General features: G+C 46.8%; 2 protein-coding genes across 2 annotated transcripts in view; one reads left to right on the top strand and one right to left on the bottom strand.

Annotated features, from left to right (window-relative positions):
• Positions 1 to 2,476: 2,476 nt before the first annotated feature.
• On the bottom strand, positions 2,477 to 5,864 carry LOC118771058 (nuclear factor 7, ovary-like). Its single transcript, XM_036518925.1, has 5 exons — positions 5,251 to 5,864; positions 4,538 to 4,630; positions 3,857 to 3,956; positions 3,436 to 3,507; positions 2,477 to 3,198 (listed from the first exon to the last, which is right to left on the bottom strand). Exons 1-5 carry the CDS (start codon positions 5,830 to 5,832, stop codon positions 2,663 to 2,665), a joined length of 1,383 nt encoding a protein of 460 aa, XP_036374818.1. The 5' UTR covers positions 5,833 to 5,864; the 3' UTR covers positions 2,477 to 2,662.
• Positions 5,865 to 13,215: 7,351 nt separating this feature from the next.
• Positions 13,216 to 15,968, top strand: part of LOC118771025 (protein-glutamine gamma-glutamyltransferase K-like) — a 16,399-nt gene continuing 13,646 nt past the window's right edge. Inside the window, exon 1 of the mRNA XM_036518860.1 lies at positions 13,216 to 13,496. The gene's annotated coding sequence lies outside the window, so the exon portion shown is untranslated. The remainder of the gene's footprint in view (positions 13,497 to 15,968) is intronic.

Consider the following 15,968-nt stretch of genomic DNA (forward strand, 5'->3'; position numbering starts at 1 on the left):
CTATATCTTAAAACTTTGTTTTCCTTATAAAAAAAAAATAAAATTTATGATTTCATGCACTTGTATTTCTACCAGCTAGCTTGTACCTAGTCTGTCTAAATGTAAATGTAAATAAGACGCCAAGCTTCTGAAGACTGACACACACATTGCTTGTTGTTGGACCTCCAGGAAACTGATTGAAAGTCCAGCTCCCCCTGCTGGATCTGCTGGACCTCTGCACTCAGAAGCAGAATCCGGGAGGTGATCAGAGCTTTCCTTTTTACTGCATCTCACCTGGAGGTGATCAGAGCTTTCCTTTTTACTCCGTCTCACCTGGAGGTGATCAGATCTTTCCTTTTTACTCCGTCTCACCTGGAGGTGATCAGATCTTTCCTTTTTACTGCAACTCACCTGGAGGTGATCAGATCTTTCCTTTTACTCCGTCTCACCTAGAGGTGATCAGATCTTTCCTTTTACTCCATCTCACCTGGAGGTGATCAGAGCTTTCCTTTTATTGTGTCTCACCTGGAGGTGATCAGAGCTTTCCTTTTATTGTGTCTCACCTGGAGGTGATCAGATCTTTCCTTTTACTCCATCTCACCTGGAGGTGATCAGAGCTTTCCTTTTACTGCGTCTCACCTGGAGGTGATCAGAGCTTTCCTTTTACTGCGTCTCACCTGGAGGTGATCAGATCTTTCCTTTTACTGTGTCTCACTTGTTTTCAAACTCACAGCCTGTCTGCACAGTCATGCACACTGGACCATTTCACATTTCACAAATGTGACCATTTCAATGTCCTCCATGTAACCACAGCAGTTTAGTGAGGTCAGTTTGTTCTCTATGGAAATAATTCATAATTTCACATTTCATACTTCTTGTGATTTTTTTACAATATTGTTTTTTTTTTTTTAACTTTGACAGTAGCATTGTGTTGTACTTTATGACATAGTAATGTCTTTTGAATTAACATAATTCTATATAAATGAGTATATATACTATGTACTCAAGGTATTATAAAGGAATTGTGAGTGACATGTTTTTGCTTTAGCAGGAGTCTTTAAAGATATAAGTATGTTTGAGAGAAATTTTTGAGCCATTATAGAGCATAAAGTTTCATGCAAGTTATCATACGTGATCATGAAGGTTGTTGACGACTCATGTTTAATTTAAATTCATTATATCATGTTCATGATGGGGTTAAATATACTATTGGGATATCAAATGAAAATGTGCAATTTTTATCATTATTACTGTCAAGCATAGTTATAAGATTAATTTACTAAATCATTTGTGCATGTCTAGTGTGGAAATATCATGTAGTTTTCTTAGTTGTCTTTTTATTCTTTTTGATGTGACTTCCACTTTGATTATTGACTTTGATGTTTTATGTGAGTAAAACTGTCTTTATTAGCATGCATATTTCATGAGAAGCAGGAAACACATACTGACACACAAAAGGAGCATTATTGTGTCATTATTGTATCATTATTGTGTCATTATTGTGTCATTATTGTGTCATTATTGTGTCATTCTTGTGTTCTCTGAGGTCAGCTAGTAGACAATGTCACTATGTTCTCTGTATAATAGCAGAAGGTTGATGATATAAGTTTTTAAAGTGCAATATTCTCCATGTAAACACTTAAACTCTCCTTTGCTGTAGTAGAAGACTGATTGTTTAGGAATATCAGTTTAGGCATGCATTTGTACTTTAATGTTACTATCTATCACTAAATACAGCTCTTTAGCTCTAAACTGTAATCGCTGTGTTTCTACCCCATAGACTGTGTGTCTATATTTTATGTTTGAGTTGAGCAGGTGTGTGTGTGTGTGTCTGTGTGTGTGTGAGTGTGTGTGTGTGATTGTGTGTGTGTGTGAGTGTGAGTGTGTGTGAGTGTGAGTGTGTATGCGGGTTAGGGTTAGGGTTGGGGAGTCACGTTCACTGTGTGGAGGGTTAGGGTTAGGGTAAGAGGGTTAGGGTTAGGGTAATAGTAATGTGCATGATCAGTGATACAGTTATAGCAGTCTGATGATCAGAGAGACTTGTCTACAGTACAGAACCTCAAAAGCAGGATGAAATTCCCAGGCACTCGGCCAGTTCATCTGCACCTGTTGGACGGGCAGTGATGAGCTGATAGACGATAGAAACTTGCTGAAAAACATCAGGCTTCGTGCAAAGAAAACAAAGTTTGCTCTACTGAAGACTCGAGAGAAACAAAACAGGTTTAGTACAAGAGTTCACACACACTGAACATGGCAACTCACGACTGAGCAAATATGTGTCAAAGGGCAGGGCTTAAACAACAGAAAACACAGGTGTGACCAATGACTAATTACCACAGGTGGAAGACATTCACTAAATGAGACATTGAACACAAGAAGTTATGAGGCCATGTGGTGGTCATCTTGGGAAGCAGCAGCCGTGTCTCTGACAGTGCTGTGGCTGCAGTTGTGGTCACAGTCATGGTTGTGGTTGCAGACATGGGCAGACATGGTGAAGACAGCGCTGTGGTCATGGTTATTTTCACAGTCGTTGCTGTGGTCAGAGTCAAGGCTGTGGTCACGGTCATGGTAAAGACAGCGCTGTGGTCATGGTTGTTGCTGCGGTCACAGTTGAGGCTGCAGTCACGGTCATGGTAAAGACGGTGCTGTGGTCATGGTCATTGCTGTGGTCCAGCCCCTGCGCTCAGGACCTGAGGATGGTGACCCTGCTGGGGGGGTCGGAGCGGTACAGGCCCAACCCCAGGCACACGGGCTGGGTGAAGGTGGTGCTGAAGGTGTACAGGTGCACCAGCGCGGACCCCGCCTCCCAGAAGGTGACGTTGCCACCTGGGATGTCCACGGTCACGGTCACCCTGTTGTGAGACAGCGGACGGGAGATCTCCCTCTTCACCTTGTTGTGGAAGGCGAGCAGCTCGTCGCGGTCGTTGTGCGTCAGGCTCCAGGACTCCTTGTTGAAGCCGAAGGCGGTGCCCTCCTTCCCCTTGCGGCCAACGCCGGGGTACGACACGGCGATGTCCCAGTATCCCACCGCCTCCAGCTCCCAGCGGTGCCTCCCCGAGGTGAAGCACTGGGAGGTCAGCACCTGCGGCGTGCCGTCAAAGCGAGCGGGGTGGGCGGGCACTGACAGCCTCTTCTGCACACGCTCCGCCGTCAGCAGGTCACCTGACACCCTGAGGAGAGGGCTGGCGGAGTCTATGTCCAGTGTCAGCACGTCTCTACCTGAAACACACAGTCAGCACGTCTTTACCTGTAACACACACACACTCACAGTCAGCACGTCTCTACCTGAAACACACAGTCAGCACGTCTTTACCTGTAACACACACACACTCACAGTCAGCACGTCTCTACCTGAAACACACACAGTCAGCACGTCTCTACCTGTAACACACACACACACACACAGTCAGCACGTCTTTACCTGAAACACACACAGTCAGAAAGAGTGCTGGCTACCTGATATGGTGGAGTAGATATTGGAGACCAGGATGTGCTGTCTCTGCAGGGTGTTGGAGAAACTGCTGTAAACTGGGAGAGCAAACACAGCATGTGACCCGCAGAGCCAAAGACATCAGCATTAACACACTCAACGCAGAGGACAGCGATGACCCCGAACCGCGGTTAAACTAAACGCAGAGGACAGCGATGACCCTGAACTGCGGTTAAACTAAACGCAGACGACAGCGATGACCTCGAGCCGTGGTTAAACTAAACGCAGACGACAGCGATGACCTCGAGCCGTGGTTAAACTAAATGCGAAGGACAACGATGACCTTGAGGTGTGGTTAAACTGACCCCAGAGCAAATCGAGGACCTCGAGGTGTGGTTAAACTCACCGTAGAGGAGAGCGATAACAGCAAGGTGTGGCCCAACTCACCATAGAAGAGAAAGACGCCCAACAGCAGTGGTAATAGCAGTGTGGTTATGCTCAGGGTGAGGCCTTGCTGAGGTGATGTCTGCTTTCTGATTTCTGATTTCTGGAAGAGAGAGATGAGAGCACATGAGTTATCAGACCATAACCCGTTTCCCGTGGAACTGTTATGGTGCATGAGACCCGAGCCAAACTGACAGCAAGAGAAGAAGTATTTATTTTTATTTATTATTATTTTTCTTCACATTGTTTAACTCCAGGAGTCCCACAGCTTTAAATCTCTGCTTAGGTGTGTGTCCCATCATCATTTACTCAATTTACTTCATATTTTAATTCAAAATACATCTGTCACGGATGCAGTCATTCATATTACTGTGGATATTTTCTGTAAGTTGTAACAGGAGAAGGGTGTGTTGCTGTGGGTGTTTCACATCTGGCATGATGTAATCTTCAGGATCAGTGCAGCACATATCCTGGACAGAATGGAAGAGGTTCGAGGTGTAACCATGATTCCACTGGCTTTAGGTGAAGTGGTAAATCAGTCCTCCGTTGGGAGGAGGGGCAGGGTGAAGGAGGTTCAAGAGACATGGTGCATGGGCGGAGCTAAAGTGGGAAAGGCTTGGGGCAGGGCGGGGTTAAATGAGTGGAGGGAATCCGTAGAGGGGGTGGAGTTACGGAGGTACTCACAAGTGATTGGAGGTCCTGCTTCAGCCTTCTCCCGGTGCCTTCACAGATCTCCAGTTTCTCTGTCAGAGTCCTAAAGTGCCGCTTCATGTTCTCCTGAAACACACACACCAATAAACATCAGTAAATACACACTACTGCAACACACACACCCTGATAAACACATGCGAATACACTCCCTTTAAAACACACAAGCCCCAATAAACATCAGTTAAATACACACTATTTACACACTAAATACCCCCCACACACACAGAAGCAAAGTGTTGTTTCAAACTGGAAAAACAAGTCTGATCTGTGACCAAAATGAGGTACGGCTTTGAACATGGGGAATATCACTGAGTGTGCACTTGCATTTCTGGAATATTTATTCATAATAAAGACATCTCTGTGGGATGCATTGAGCGGTGAATATTGCATTTTTAATAAGAACATAAGTTCAGATTTTCTAACCCTTAAATCAAAGTATCTTCACATTTACGGTTGTCTACATAACACAGAACACTGAATCAGGAAAAAAGTTATTTTTAAAATATATACGACTCAGTTATTTTATTTTATTTTATTATAGTTAAGTTTTGCAATTTAGTTTTTCTTGAGAAGGGTCATCTAGCATAGGACATTGAAACAAAAAAATGAAAGAACATGAAACAAAGTTCTGGGATGCAAAACTTGAAGCAGAGTTTATTGTTCCTGAGTGGTTGTATCAGACTCACTGTTATTTCTTTTGCCAGGGTGTTGCTGGCTTCCTCCAGGCACTCCATGTGCTTCCTCTCCTGCGTACAGGCGCTGCACATGTACGCCTTCGCTTCGGGGCAGTAGTACCGGTACATCCTGTCGTGCTCGGGACACTTCCTCTCCTTCACGTCCCCCAGCGGCTCCGTGAGGGGGTGCTCCCTGAAGGCGGGAAGCTCCAGGTGGGGCTTGACGTGCTCCGCACACATGGACACCTCACACTTCAGGCAGGTCTTCGCCGTGGCCGCCTGCTCGCCCGGGGGGCAGAAGTCGCACTGGACGGCCTCCATCTTGGCTCGCTGGGTCCTCTTAAAGTCCTCAGCGATGTTGGCCAGGGTGACGTTCTTCTGGACCCGAATCAGAGGCCCGAAGCAGGCCCTGCAGTGTGGGCAGCGGAAGCCCATCTCAGTGGGGTGTCTGAGCATGCCCAGGAGACAGTCGTGGCAGAAGGCGTGTCCGCAGGGCAGCAGGTGGGGGTCGCTGAAGATGTCCCGGCACACTGGGCAGGTCAGCTCCCACTCCAGCTGCGTTTTCGGCCGCAGGATCGCCAACGCCTGAGCCATGGCTGTCCCAGACTGCAGCCCGGAGTGCCAGCCTGTCTGTCCCTGCGTGTGTCTGTGTCTGGCAGAAGTGAAAGCTAAAGTTTATACTGACGGCATTTTGCCTGCAGGAACAAAGGTGTGGTCTGGCTGTGCAACATTCTAAAGACCGGACAGGAATTCCCCAATCAGAAGACGGTTTACTGACAACCTGCTGACTGGAGGTCAACACTAATTTTGACTTCAGTTTGATAACATGCATTATTGTGCTTGATTGCGTATCATGTTACCTGTTATGAACAAGCCCAAAATGGTTAATGTGAGAAGATTGCTTGATTAGTAATATTTAAACAGCATTAGTAGAGGAAAGATTCCATCCCAATGTTTTTGACAACTACATGCAGTTGATTTATATATCAGTATTTATTAGAAAAGGAGTACAGTGTATTTGCCTTTGAAATTCTCACCCACACCCAGCATCTGCCTGAAACAGAGTCAGGTGTGTATTTCACAGGCAGGAACCTCTCGATCTGAGAGGGGCAGCAAGGCACATGAACACTGCATCACACGTGGGGAACGCCTCAGGAATTTCAGAGGGGAAGTTCTCGCAGCACTTCTGGGCAATCTCTACATCTGAACGCTGACGAGCACAAAGGCATTCCTTGCTTCTGGCCTTAAAGTTCCACACGTGATGTACCAGACACTGCTGATCTGAAACCTCTCTCAGTCTCTCCCACAGGTGGGGCGTTGTGGGAAACTGTGTCACCCTTTCACCCTCTGCAGAACGCCGGTGCAGGGGACGCAGCTGGTGGTTCTCCGCGCTGAGGCTCCCTGAGTGCACCTCCCAGAGACGCCTCCCCTCCCCGCTGCAATCGCCGCAGTGATCTTCCATCAGAGCGCTAAATCTCAGACGCGCTCTCCGCTGCGTTTTTATCCGTGCGGCTGGGACACAGAACTGCGTAGTGGGAGCGAGGACTGTAAAGATCAGGGGAATGAGGAAGCTGTCTGCCAGCCTTCAGTCTGACGCGTTCGCGTCACGGTCTTGGTGAGCGCGGTTCAGCGGTCCGGACCTTGTGACCGTGCGCTTTGGCCTGGAGCCTGAGGCTGTGCAGAGCAGAAGTGAAAGCTAAAGCAAAAGCTACAGCAGCTCGACTCGTGATTGGACCCTTACCGCCGTCTGCCCGAGAGGTTACCAGAGGGCGCGGCGCGGGGGAGGGGTTCACCGCAGCAGCATCCGCCAGTCAAGGCCTGATGGCTGAGGAGAGCTCGTGAGCGCCCTCCTGAGGCCTGCTGCTTTATGCATCTCTGCGGGTCTGTGCTGAGGTCACGGCAGGGGCACTGGGAGGAGACAGCATCAGCAGATCCGTCCTTTTAACACACAAATACACACTGGGAGAAGCTCATGGAGTTCAAGGAGATAAGCTATAAACGCCTTTCATGTGCATCCAAACCATTTCAGTGTGTGTGAAAATAACCTCTTCTTTATCTGTTTAGTATCCGTAGAATAAACAGAGGGTTTCTCACAGCTGTATGCTCGTCAAGCAGAACCTGTTTAATGCCACTGCAGTGAGGCAAACCCAGACTCCTCATCACCTGCAATAAGCAGAACCTGTTTAATACCGCTGCAGTGAGGCAAACCCAGACTCCTCATCACCTGCAATAAGCAGAACCTGTTTAATGCCGCTGCAGTGGAGCAAACCCAGACTCCTCATCACCTGCAATAAGCAGAACCTGTTTAATACCGCCGCTGCAGTGAAGCAAACCCAGACTCTTCATCACCTGCAATAAGCAGAACCTGTTTAATACCGCTGCAGTGAGGCAAACCCAGACTCCTCATCACCTGCAATAAGCAGAACCTGTTTAATACCGCTGCAGTGAGGCAAACCCAGACTCTTCATCACCTGCAATAAGCAGAACCTGTTTAATACCGCTGCAGTGGAGCAAACCCAGACTCCTCATCACCTGCAATAAGCAGAACCTGTTTAATACCGCCGCTGCAGTGAAGCAAACCCAGACTCTTCATCACCTGCAATAAGCAGAACCTGTTTAATACCGCTGCAGTGGAGCAAACCCAGACTCCTCATCACCTGCAATAAGCAGAACCTGTTTAATGCCGCTGCAGTGAGGCAAACCCAGACTCCTCATCACCTGCAATAAGCAGAACCTGTTTAATACCGCTGCAGTGAGGCAAACCCAGACTCTTCATCACCTGCAATAAGCAGAACCTGTTTAATACCGCTGCAGTGAAGCAAACCCAGACTCCTCATCACCTGCAAGAAAAAGAAACCCTGATACCCAACGGGATGATGTGGATGTTTCTCAGCTGTAAGTCTGTAAGTGTGCTGTATTGTCTCAGAACACAGCACTGACCAGCTGAATACTGCAGAATACTGCACCAGAATAAATGCACTCCGTAAGAGGGACACGCCGTCATTAAAAGAAACCGGCCTGAAACTCGGCAAGGGCCGAAGAGGGCATGTGTGCGGTAACAGCAATAACAGTAATAACATTATAATCAGACCAATGTGATGTTTCATGTAGAAATGGCTGAAAACCTGGCCTTATAGGAAATAATGAGCATGGATATATTTGACAGCAATTTCACTAAAAAATATGATGATGATTATGATGATGATGATGATGATGATGATGATGATGATGAGCTGGTGACTAAGATCATTGGCACTGACTGAGACACTGTGAGCTTATTAAAAAGAAACAGTAACCAAAATCCTACCCTACAGTACTCACAGTGGTCAGCAGGGGGCAGACTTCTTCAACAAAAGATCAGAACAGAGCCTGTGCAGCGAGTGACTGTTGACGTGAGGGAAGAGATTCTGTTTATCCATTTACATTTACTTTATCCATCTGCTCTATTAAACCAGATCCAGTGCTGGATACCATGGAATTCAACGCACTGTCATTAGACTCTCATAATCTATTGGCTAACATTTCAAACTTTCCTGAGCGAGACCAGACATGGGTTGTCTTGTTTTTTGTACTTTCCCCTTTGACCTCCCTTGTTGACTCAATTTTTTATTCATGAATTATTCTTTGATGTGTGAAAATACCGAGGAAAATCTGCAAATATTTTTGTTTTTTTTTCATACATGACTGTTTGCATTCTGTGTAATTGTTGAAAAGAGGGATGTCTGAGCGCCGTCAAAAAATATTTGCACTTTTAGGATTGTGGCTGTAATACTACCCATAGCCAGCAGGATTCAAGGTCTAATGCTCTATTTATGTTCAGGGAAATCAACATTTTTGCATTAATCAGACATTTACATAATTGTCAGAGAGCATGTGGCTTTATGAACGGAGTCACACACCCATGCACACTAGAACACACTCAAAAACACACCTCTGCACACACACACACACACACACACACACACACACACACACAGACACAGACACACACACACACATTTTTTCATGTCACTTTCTCTGGCGCTCTTTCTCTGAAACTGCTCCCCCTTGTGGCATCACTGTGCATTACGCCTGCCCTACAGCCCTCCAGTGCCACAGGGAGCACGCTCAGTGCAGGCTTGGGCACACTCTCCTCCTCCGTGATTGAGTGGGACGTGTCCAATCAGGGCCTTCAGCTGTGGCCTCCAGGACACAGCCCGGGTCTCAGGGCTCAGCCTGGTCCCCAAGCAAGTACTGCCCTCAGTAGAGCCACACAGGAACCCCTGTGGAAAATGTCTTCTGATCCGGCAAAAAACAGGGCACCCGCCCACAGCCTGCACTTCCTTCCTGTCCTCTGACACGCCCCCTGATTCACAGTGCCCAGGACGCCTCCGCTTCCTTTCGACCCTGAGGGCTCTGCATCGCTTCCTCTTCCCCTGCGCACTGCGTTACCTGTGTGTTTCGCTGCTGTCCTCCTCCCCAAGCACAGCTTGCGTGGCTCATGTGTTTCCTGCGGCTGGGTGCTGGTGGCAGAGGGTTCGGCCTCATCCAGCTCAGGCACAAAGCCACAGCATGAATGCAGGAATGTAAGCAAGTCAGAATTCATCAGTTCTAGCTGTCATGTGGTTCATCTGTTTCTCAGACATCCCTGTCATTGCCTTCTTACACACTTGCAATTTCATTACTTTCTCTCTCTCTTTCTCTCTCTCTCTCTCTCTCTCTCACTCTCCCCATCTACCTCTTCTCATTTCACACATAACCGCTGAGTGTTATCAGTTATACTATAAGTGTTTGAGCCACCCGCACCCTCACGGATGCCGGAAATACCAGGTCTAACGCCACTCCTCCACCGCCGCCTCTCCTGTCACACTTTACCCCTCGAACCCAGGCCAGGCTGCCTCTGTAAAGGCAGAATATGGATAAGAGAGTTATTTTATAACTGTAAGTAAACATCACAGATTCCACAAATACCCTCCTGGCCCTTCCTCACACACTCCCCCACCTCCCCCTCACCGCCCCACCTCTGACTCTTGCTCAACGCAGCCGCTTGTCACAGTGAGCTATCGTTTATTTCCATCAACTGCTGGGCCAATAACGCTGACAGCTGTCTCACTGCTTCACCCAGTTCCTCCCAGGGCATCCTGGCACTGTGGGTATAATTTCGAGGTAAATGCTGCCGGGAGAATCGTGTTGTGTCCAGCACTTCGTCGCAAACGCGCGGTGATAAAATCGCATTTTGGCTCGGCGCCCGCGTTCTGCACAGGCGACGGTGAGTGATGGAGCAGGCTCTGTGTTTGTGCACAAGCTTTCGCTTTTGTCATCGTGGTTCACACGCCCATCCCTGTCCCCCCTGACCTGCTGCAGTCCTGCCCTCTCCCCCTCTCTCCCTCTCTCTCCCTCTCTCTCTCTCTCTCTTTCTCTCTCTCTCTCCCCTCTCTCCCTCTCTCTCCCCCTTTCTCCCTCTCTCTCTCCCTCCCCCCCCCTCCCTCTCTCTCTCTCTGTCTCTCTCTCTCCCTCTCTCCCTCTCTTTCTCTCTCTCTCTCCCCTCTCTCCCTCTCTCTCCCCCTTTCTCCCTCTCTCTCTCTCCCTCCCTCTCTCTCCCTCTCTCTCTCTACCTCTCTCCCTCTCTCTCTCTCTCTCTCCCTCTGTCTCTCTCTCACTGTCACACTTCTGCTCTTTCAGAGCTGATTACTGTACAAGCCTGTGCTGCAGAGAGGGGGGGGGGGCAATCATTTTATCACATCCATTTCCTGTTTGCTCAGACAGCTACAACAATAGAAAGATATACAGATAGACAGGTAGAGAAATATACAGATAGACAGGTATACATATGGACAGGTAGAGAGACAGATAGACAGGTAGAGAAAGATATACAGATAGACATATGGACAGGTAGAGAGAGACAAGTAGAGAGATAGAAGGATAGACAGATGGACAGATAACCATAAACAGCTGCCTGTGATGCAGGCAGATAAACCTGGATGAAGCAGAGTATCTACAGCATCTACAGAGGGACATGTTAGCATTGTGTAAGCAGACAATGCCATAAAAATCCTTAATTCTCTGTATTTCTCGTTATAGAAAAACCACAAAAAAAACAAAAGCACATTTTGTAAAAAAGAAAAGACAAATTGTGTCCAGATGTTTTCTTTCTACACACTCATTCACCTCTCATTGGTCCAGATGCTCAGCCCTAGAAGATGATTGGCTCACATTCTCTACTTTGTCTTAATCAGAGGCAGGTTTTGTGGTTTCTTTACCCTTGACTCCTTGTATAGATACACCAGCCATTAAAACCCTTCCCACAGCAGGCCCGGTACACACTGCTGCATGTGTGGAGCATGCTGTATACACTGCGACACAACCATGGAAATAAACATATAAAAATGCTTCCATACACACATTCAAACTGTGTGTGTGTGCGTGTGGCGTGCGGGGGTGTGCATTTGTGTGTGCGTGCATGCGTGCTTGTGTGTGTGTGTGTGTGTGTGTGTGTATGCATTCACTCATCCCATACCTGTGAAATTTATGGGAAAAGCATAACTTCAGATGCTCTTTTTCGGTCTGATGGGCTTTTAAACCCCCTGGAGCAGCTCAGAGTGCTACAGCGTGTTTTTGCAATGAATAAATGCCTTCAGTTCTGCGTCCATACAGTTCCGGAGATAGAGAGAAGTATGTGCAGGGTGGAGACGGGGAAGAAGTGAAACTCCATACTGAAGCACAGGAAACGAGGCAAAGGCCTCTTTCGCTCTGTACAGGAAATGACATTGTGAGTGTAACTTCACGAGCTGTAGCAGAATTCTGTGCTCGGCCCTGTGTGTGTGTACATTTGCGATCAATGTGAAAGTTGTCAATATAATCTGAATGGACGAAAAAGATCATTCACAAATAACAGGCAGTAATAATGGTGATGACGATATTGATCTTTTTTGAGGATGATGACTCTGTAATGTTTTTGTTTTCTGTGATGGTGTTGATGTTTTTATTCTCCAGGATTTACCCGCAGCTCCGCCCCTCCCCTGACCGCTCCACCCCCCCGGTTTCTCTCCCTCATGAGGAATGGCTGGCATGGCGGAGAATGTGCCACATTCAGAGCTGCAGGATCCCTGGGGTAGGACTGAGCTCAATGCTGACAGAGCCAGCTCAGTGCTGAAGGAATGTGCTCAGTGCCGAAGGAGCGAGCTCAGTGCTTACGGAGTGAGTTCAGTGCTGAAGGATGGAGCTCAGTGCTGAAGGAGCGAGCTCATTGCTGAAGGATGGAGCTCAGTGCTGACAGAGTGAGCTCAGTGCTGAAGGATGGAGCTCAGTGCTGACAGAGTGAGCTCAGTGCTGAAGGATGGAGCTCAGTGCTGACAGAGTGAGCTCAGTGCTGAAGGATGGAGCTCAGTGCTGACAGAGTGAGCTCAGTGCTGAAGGATGGAGCTCAGTGCTGAAGGAGCGAGCTCATTGCTGACCGCAGCTTAAACATGGTCCTGATCACAAACCACTCTGGGTCATATCCAGACCAGATGATTCACCCTGAAAGTCCCTTCACTGTTCTGACATGCAGCCTCAGAATAAAGCCATCTCCACCCTTCTCACCTCTCTCACCCGAGTGGGCTTTTCTTTGATGCCTCCCTGCCCTGCTCCTCTCTCTCCCTCCTCCCTGCCCTGCTCCTCTCTCTCCCTCCTGCTTTCTCTGGACTCTGCAAACAGCTCATATGCGACCACTCCGCGCGTCACACCCTCCATTCTTTTCCGTTCGTTACAAACACTCCCTGACAGAAATGCTCAGAACATTACATTAAACGCTCCAATCATCTGCGAAGAATAACATTGCACAAGAAACGAGCATTCAGATCAGTGACATCACTGCAATGCATGTCTGGCTGCGTGCCGCTTGTAAAGTTTGGTATGGTACATTTTCTTCAGATCGGACAGAGCGCCACGCCCATTCCTTGCGTGCTGCCCCCCTGCTCTGTCAGAGGGGAGTCCGTTTGAAAGTAAGCAGGCAGCAGGGAGTTTGGAGTTTGACGTGCCAGGCAGCGAATGTCTTTTTACCTTTTACCTTTATTCACTGATTTTTTAAAACGAGAGTTCAAGTTACCCTGGCGTGACATTAGACGATCTGAACAAGTTTTCAGAGACGACTGAAAACTACAGAGCACGACTTTTTTTGTAAGAATAAGGAGCAAGAAATCTTTTTTTTTCCTGAACACAATTCGTGACCTGCCAGAACTTGCGGAGAACTAATCGCAACTGTAACGGAAACCCGCGAGCAAACTATACTTACCAACAAAGTAAGGCGATTTATATTCATTCATGTTATTCTTATTATGCATGAATTTTAAGTCACTGAGACATCATTAACAAAATGTTTTATCGCAGAAAAGTGGAGTTGTGTAGAACTCCAAGACAGTGTGGAAAAAAAAGATCAACACAACATGAAAAATGTGGTTAAGCGGCATTTAGCTGGGCGACATCAGAACCGCTATACCTGCTTCCGTTTCCCATTGAGCGCTCGTTATGTATACGGCGCAGTGATTACCTGGGACGAGCGCTGTGTCTGTGAACAGGTGAAACCTCGATAGCACCGAAATCGCATCCATTCAGTGAACTGGGGCAGCGTACCGCGTCCCACGGTCGAATATGAAATCAGTAATAGTCTTGTTAGGTATGACAGTAAATTTGGACCATAAGCATTATGGTACCATTCGCATCATTCCTGCTAAAACTGACGCGGGTGATGTAGTGGGAACACCGATCACGGCTGTCTGTGTTCCCCGTCTGTGCGTGCGTTAGGGACATATTTCTCATATTTTTCTATTCTTCATCTGTTCTCTATTTTAAATAACAAATGAATTTAAGGTATAAAGCAGGCACCCTTCCGTCATTGGTTCCGGCATGTGTTCAACCTCTAATATGCGGATTTTTATTTATTTATAAAATTGACGCTAGCCTACTACCGTTAACACTACAATTTACATTTACACTATCACTGTAGGCCTAAACAGAAGCTGCAGAAATTGATTGATGATTAGTAACGAATATTCACACCCAGAAGATGGGGTGCACTGGGAATAGGTTTCACCACCAAAATATTCAAATTAAAGCTTGTTAAGTTACTGGATCAGCTAATGTAGGTTGTTAAATATTGTTCCAATCACACATTAGCGTTTGTACAGAATAAATAACAAGATGGTTGCAAAAAAATATCAGTCAAATATTATATTAGCTATGCTATTTTATCAACCGTCAGATCAAAGTCTTTTCACAGGTGTGAAATAACCTTTGAAACATGATTTCAGTGTGGATAAATTTCATAATGCTTAACAAGGTTAGCTTACTACCTGATCACCTGCTAAATTAAGAAATTAACAAGTTAGCCAACAGAGCCAGCCTTTTTGCCAGCTAATTGTGATAGCTCACGAGCAAGAAAGCAGCCAGCTGATAATCTTACATTATCAAGCTAATATAACATTACTGATGCTAGCCAGCTTGTATGAAAAAAAAATGCACAACTGATTTTAATAATATCTTGTTGGTTAAAATCATATATGTGATTTTTATTTATATAGCTAGCTATATGCTTTAAACTTGTTTAGTATTTAGTAATTTAGTAGTAATTTGTTTAGTATTTTGCTCAAAAACTTACACTGGATCACAGTGCAGCGTGTTGCCTTTCTGTCATGCTGGTAGTTGTAGTTCTTCTCTCATGGGTGCATTGATGGTGTGGGCCAATAGTTACATATCGCATATGGTTATGGATGTGCATGTGTGTATGTGTGTTCCACACACTCTCTCCCTCTCTCTCTCTCACTCTCTCTCTCTCTCTCTCTCTCACTTTCTCTCCATCTCTCTCTCTCTCTCTCACAGAAAGGTGTTGTGTGATGGAGGGTTTTTGTGCCTGGATCAAAGCCCGCTGATGGGGTGTACTCACATTGGTACAGCACAAACTTTCAGAGAGCAAGTGCAGGGAGTGGAGCAACATGTTAAGGCTCGTTCATAATTTCTGCCCTGAACATTAGGTGCTGTTATGGAAACGTTGCCAACACTACCACATGTCTCTTAGCTGGGAAAAAGACTGGGAGAGAGCTGGGCACAGCACAAGAGGAAGGGAGTGATGAGATGACACAGTGAATGCGTTTATGCAAATATGTTTGTGTATTTGTGTGTTTGTGTGTGTGAAAGAGAGGGAGTGGGTGAATGCTTGTGTGCATACATGCACAGGTGCACATGTACCTGGTGTTTTCTGTGGTTGTTTTACATGTTTCAGGGTGAAATGTAGTGGAGGTTGAAGGAAATAATAGTTTCCATAGACAGAAAAAGAGAACAGGGGGTGGAGCCCAAGGAAAGGAGACCCAATAACAGAGAGGGACAGTGAGAAAAAGGCAGCAGGACTGTGGAATCAGAGACACCGAGAGATACAGGAAGTCAGTGTGGTCTCCCCCACTTCAGATAAGCCTGCGGCAGTGCTTGTTTGATTGCTATAAGCCAGACCATTAATTAATACATGCTTACTGTTACACTTTCACACACACATACACACGCACTCTTTCTGTGTCTCACACACACAGATTCAAGGTCACGGTTTTGCGCTGGTGGAGGGTGGCAGTCACCCCCTCCCTGCTCCACCTCTCTCCCCTGCCTCCCTCCCAAACCCCGTCTCTGAGCGGCACCATAACTGCACTCTAATCCCTTAAAACACACCCCACCTCGTATCCCCAGGTCAGCCAAGCATCCCCCCTCTCTCCCTGCATGTCAGTCCCCCC

The sequence above is a fragment of the Megalops cyprinoides genome, chromosome 24 (genome assembly GCF_013368585.1).
Source record: "Megalops cyprinoides isolate fMegCyp1 chromosome 24, fMegCyp1.pri, whole genome shotgun sequence".
Taxonomy (NCBI): domain Eukaryota; kingdom Metazoa; phylum Chordata; class Actinopteri; order Elopiformes; family Megalopidae; genus Megalops; species Megalops cyprinoides.

Bases quoted from the DNA above. Each gene is read 5' to 3' on its own strand.
- LOC118771058 (XM_036518925.1), bottom strand. From the start codon at position 5,832: ATGGCTCAGGCGTTGGCGATCCTGCGGCCGAAAACGCAGCTGGAGTGG. The intron at 3,957-4,537 runs GTGAGTACCTCC...TCTCTCTTCCAG, and splicing joins AGCAGGACCTCCAATCACTT to AAATCAGAAATCAGAAAGCA. The intron at 3,199-3,435 runs GTAGCCAGCACT...TGTGTGTTTCAG, and splicing joins TATCTACTCCACCATATCAG to GTAGAGACGTGCTGACACTG.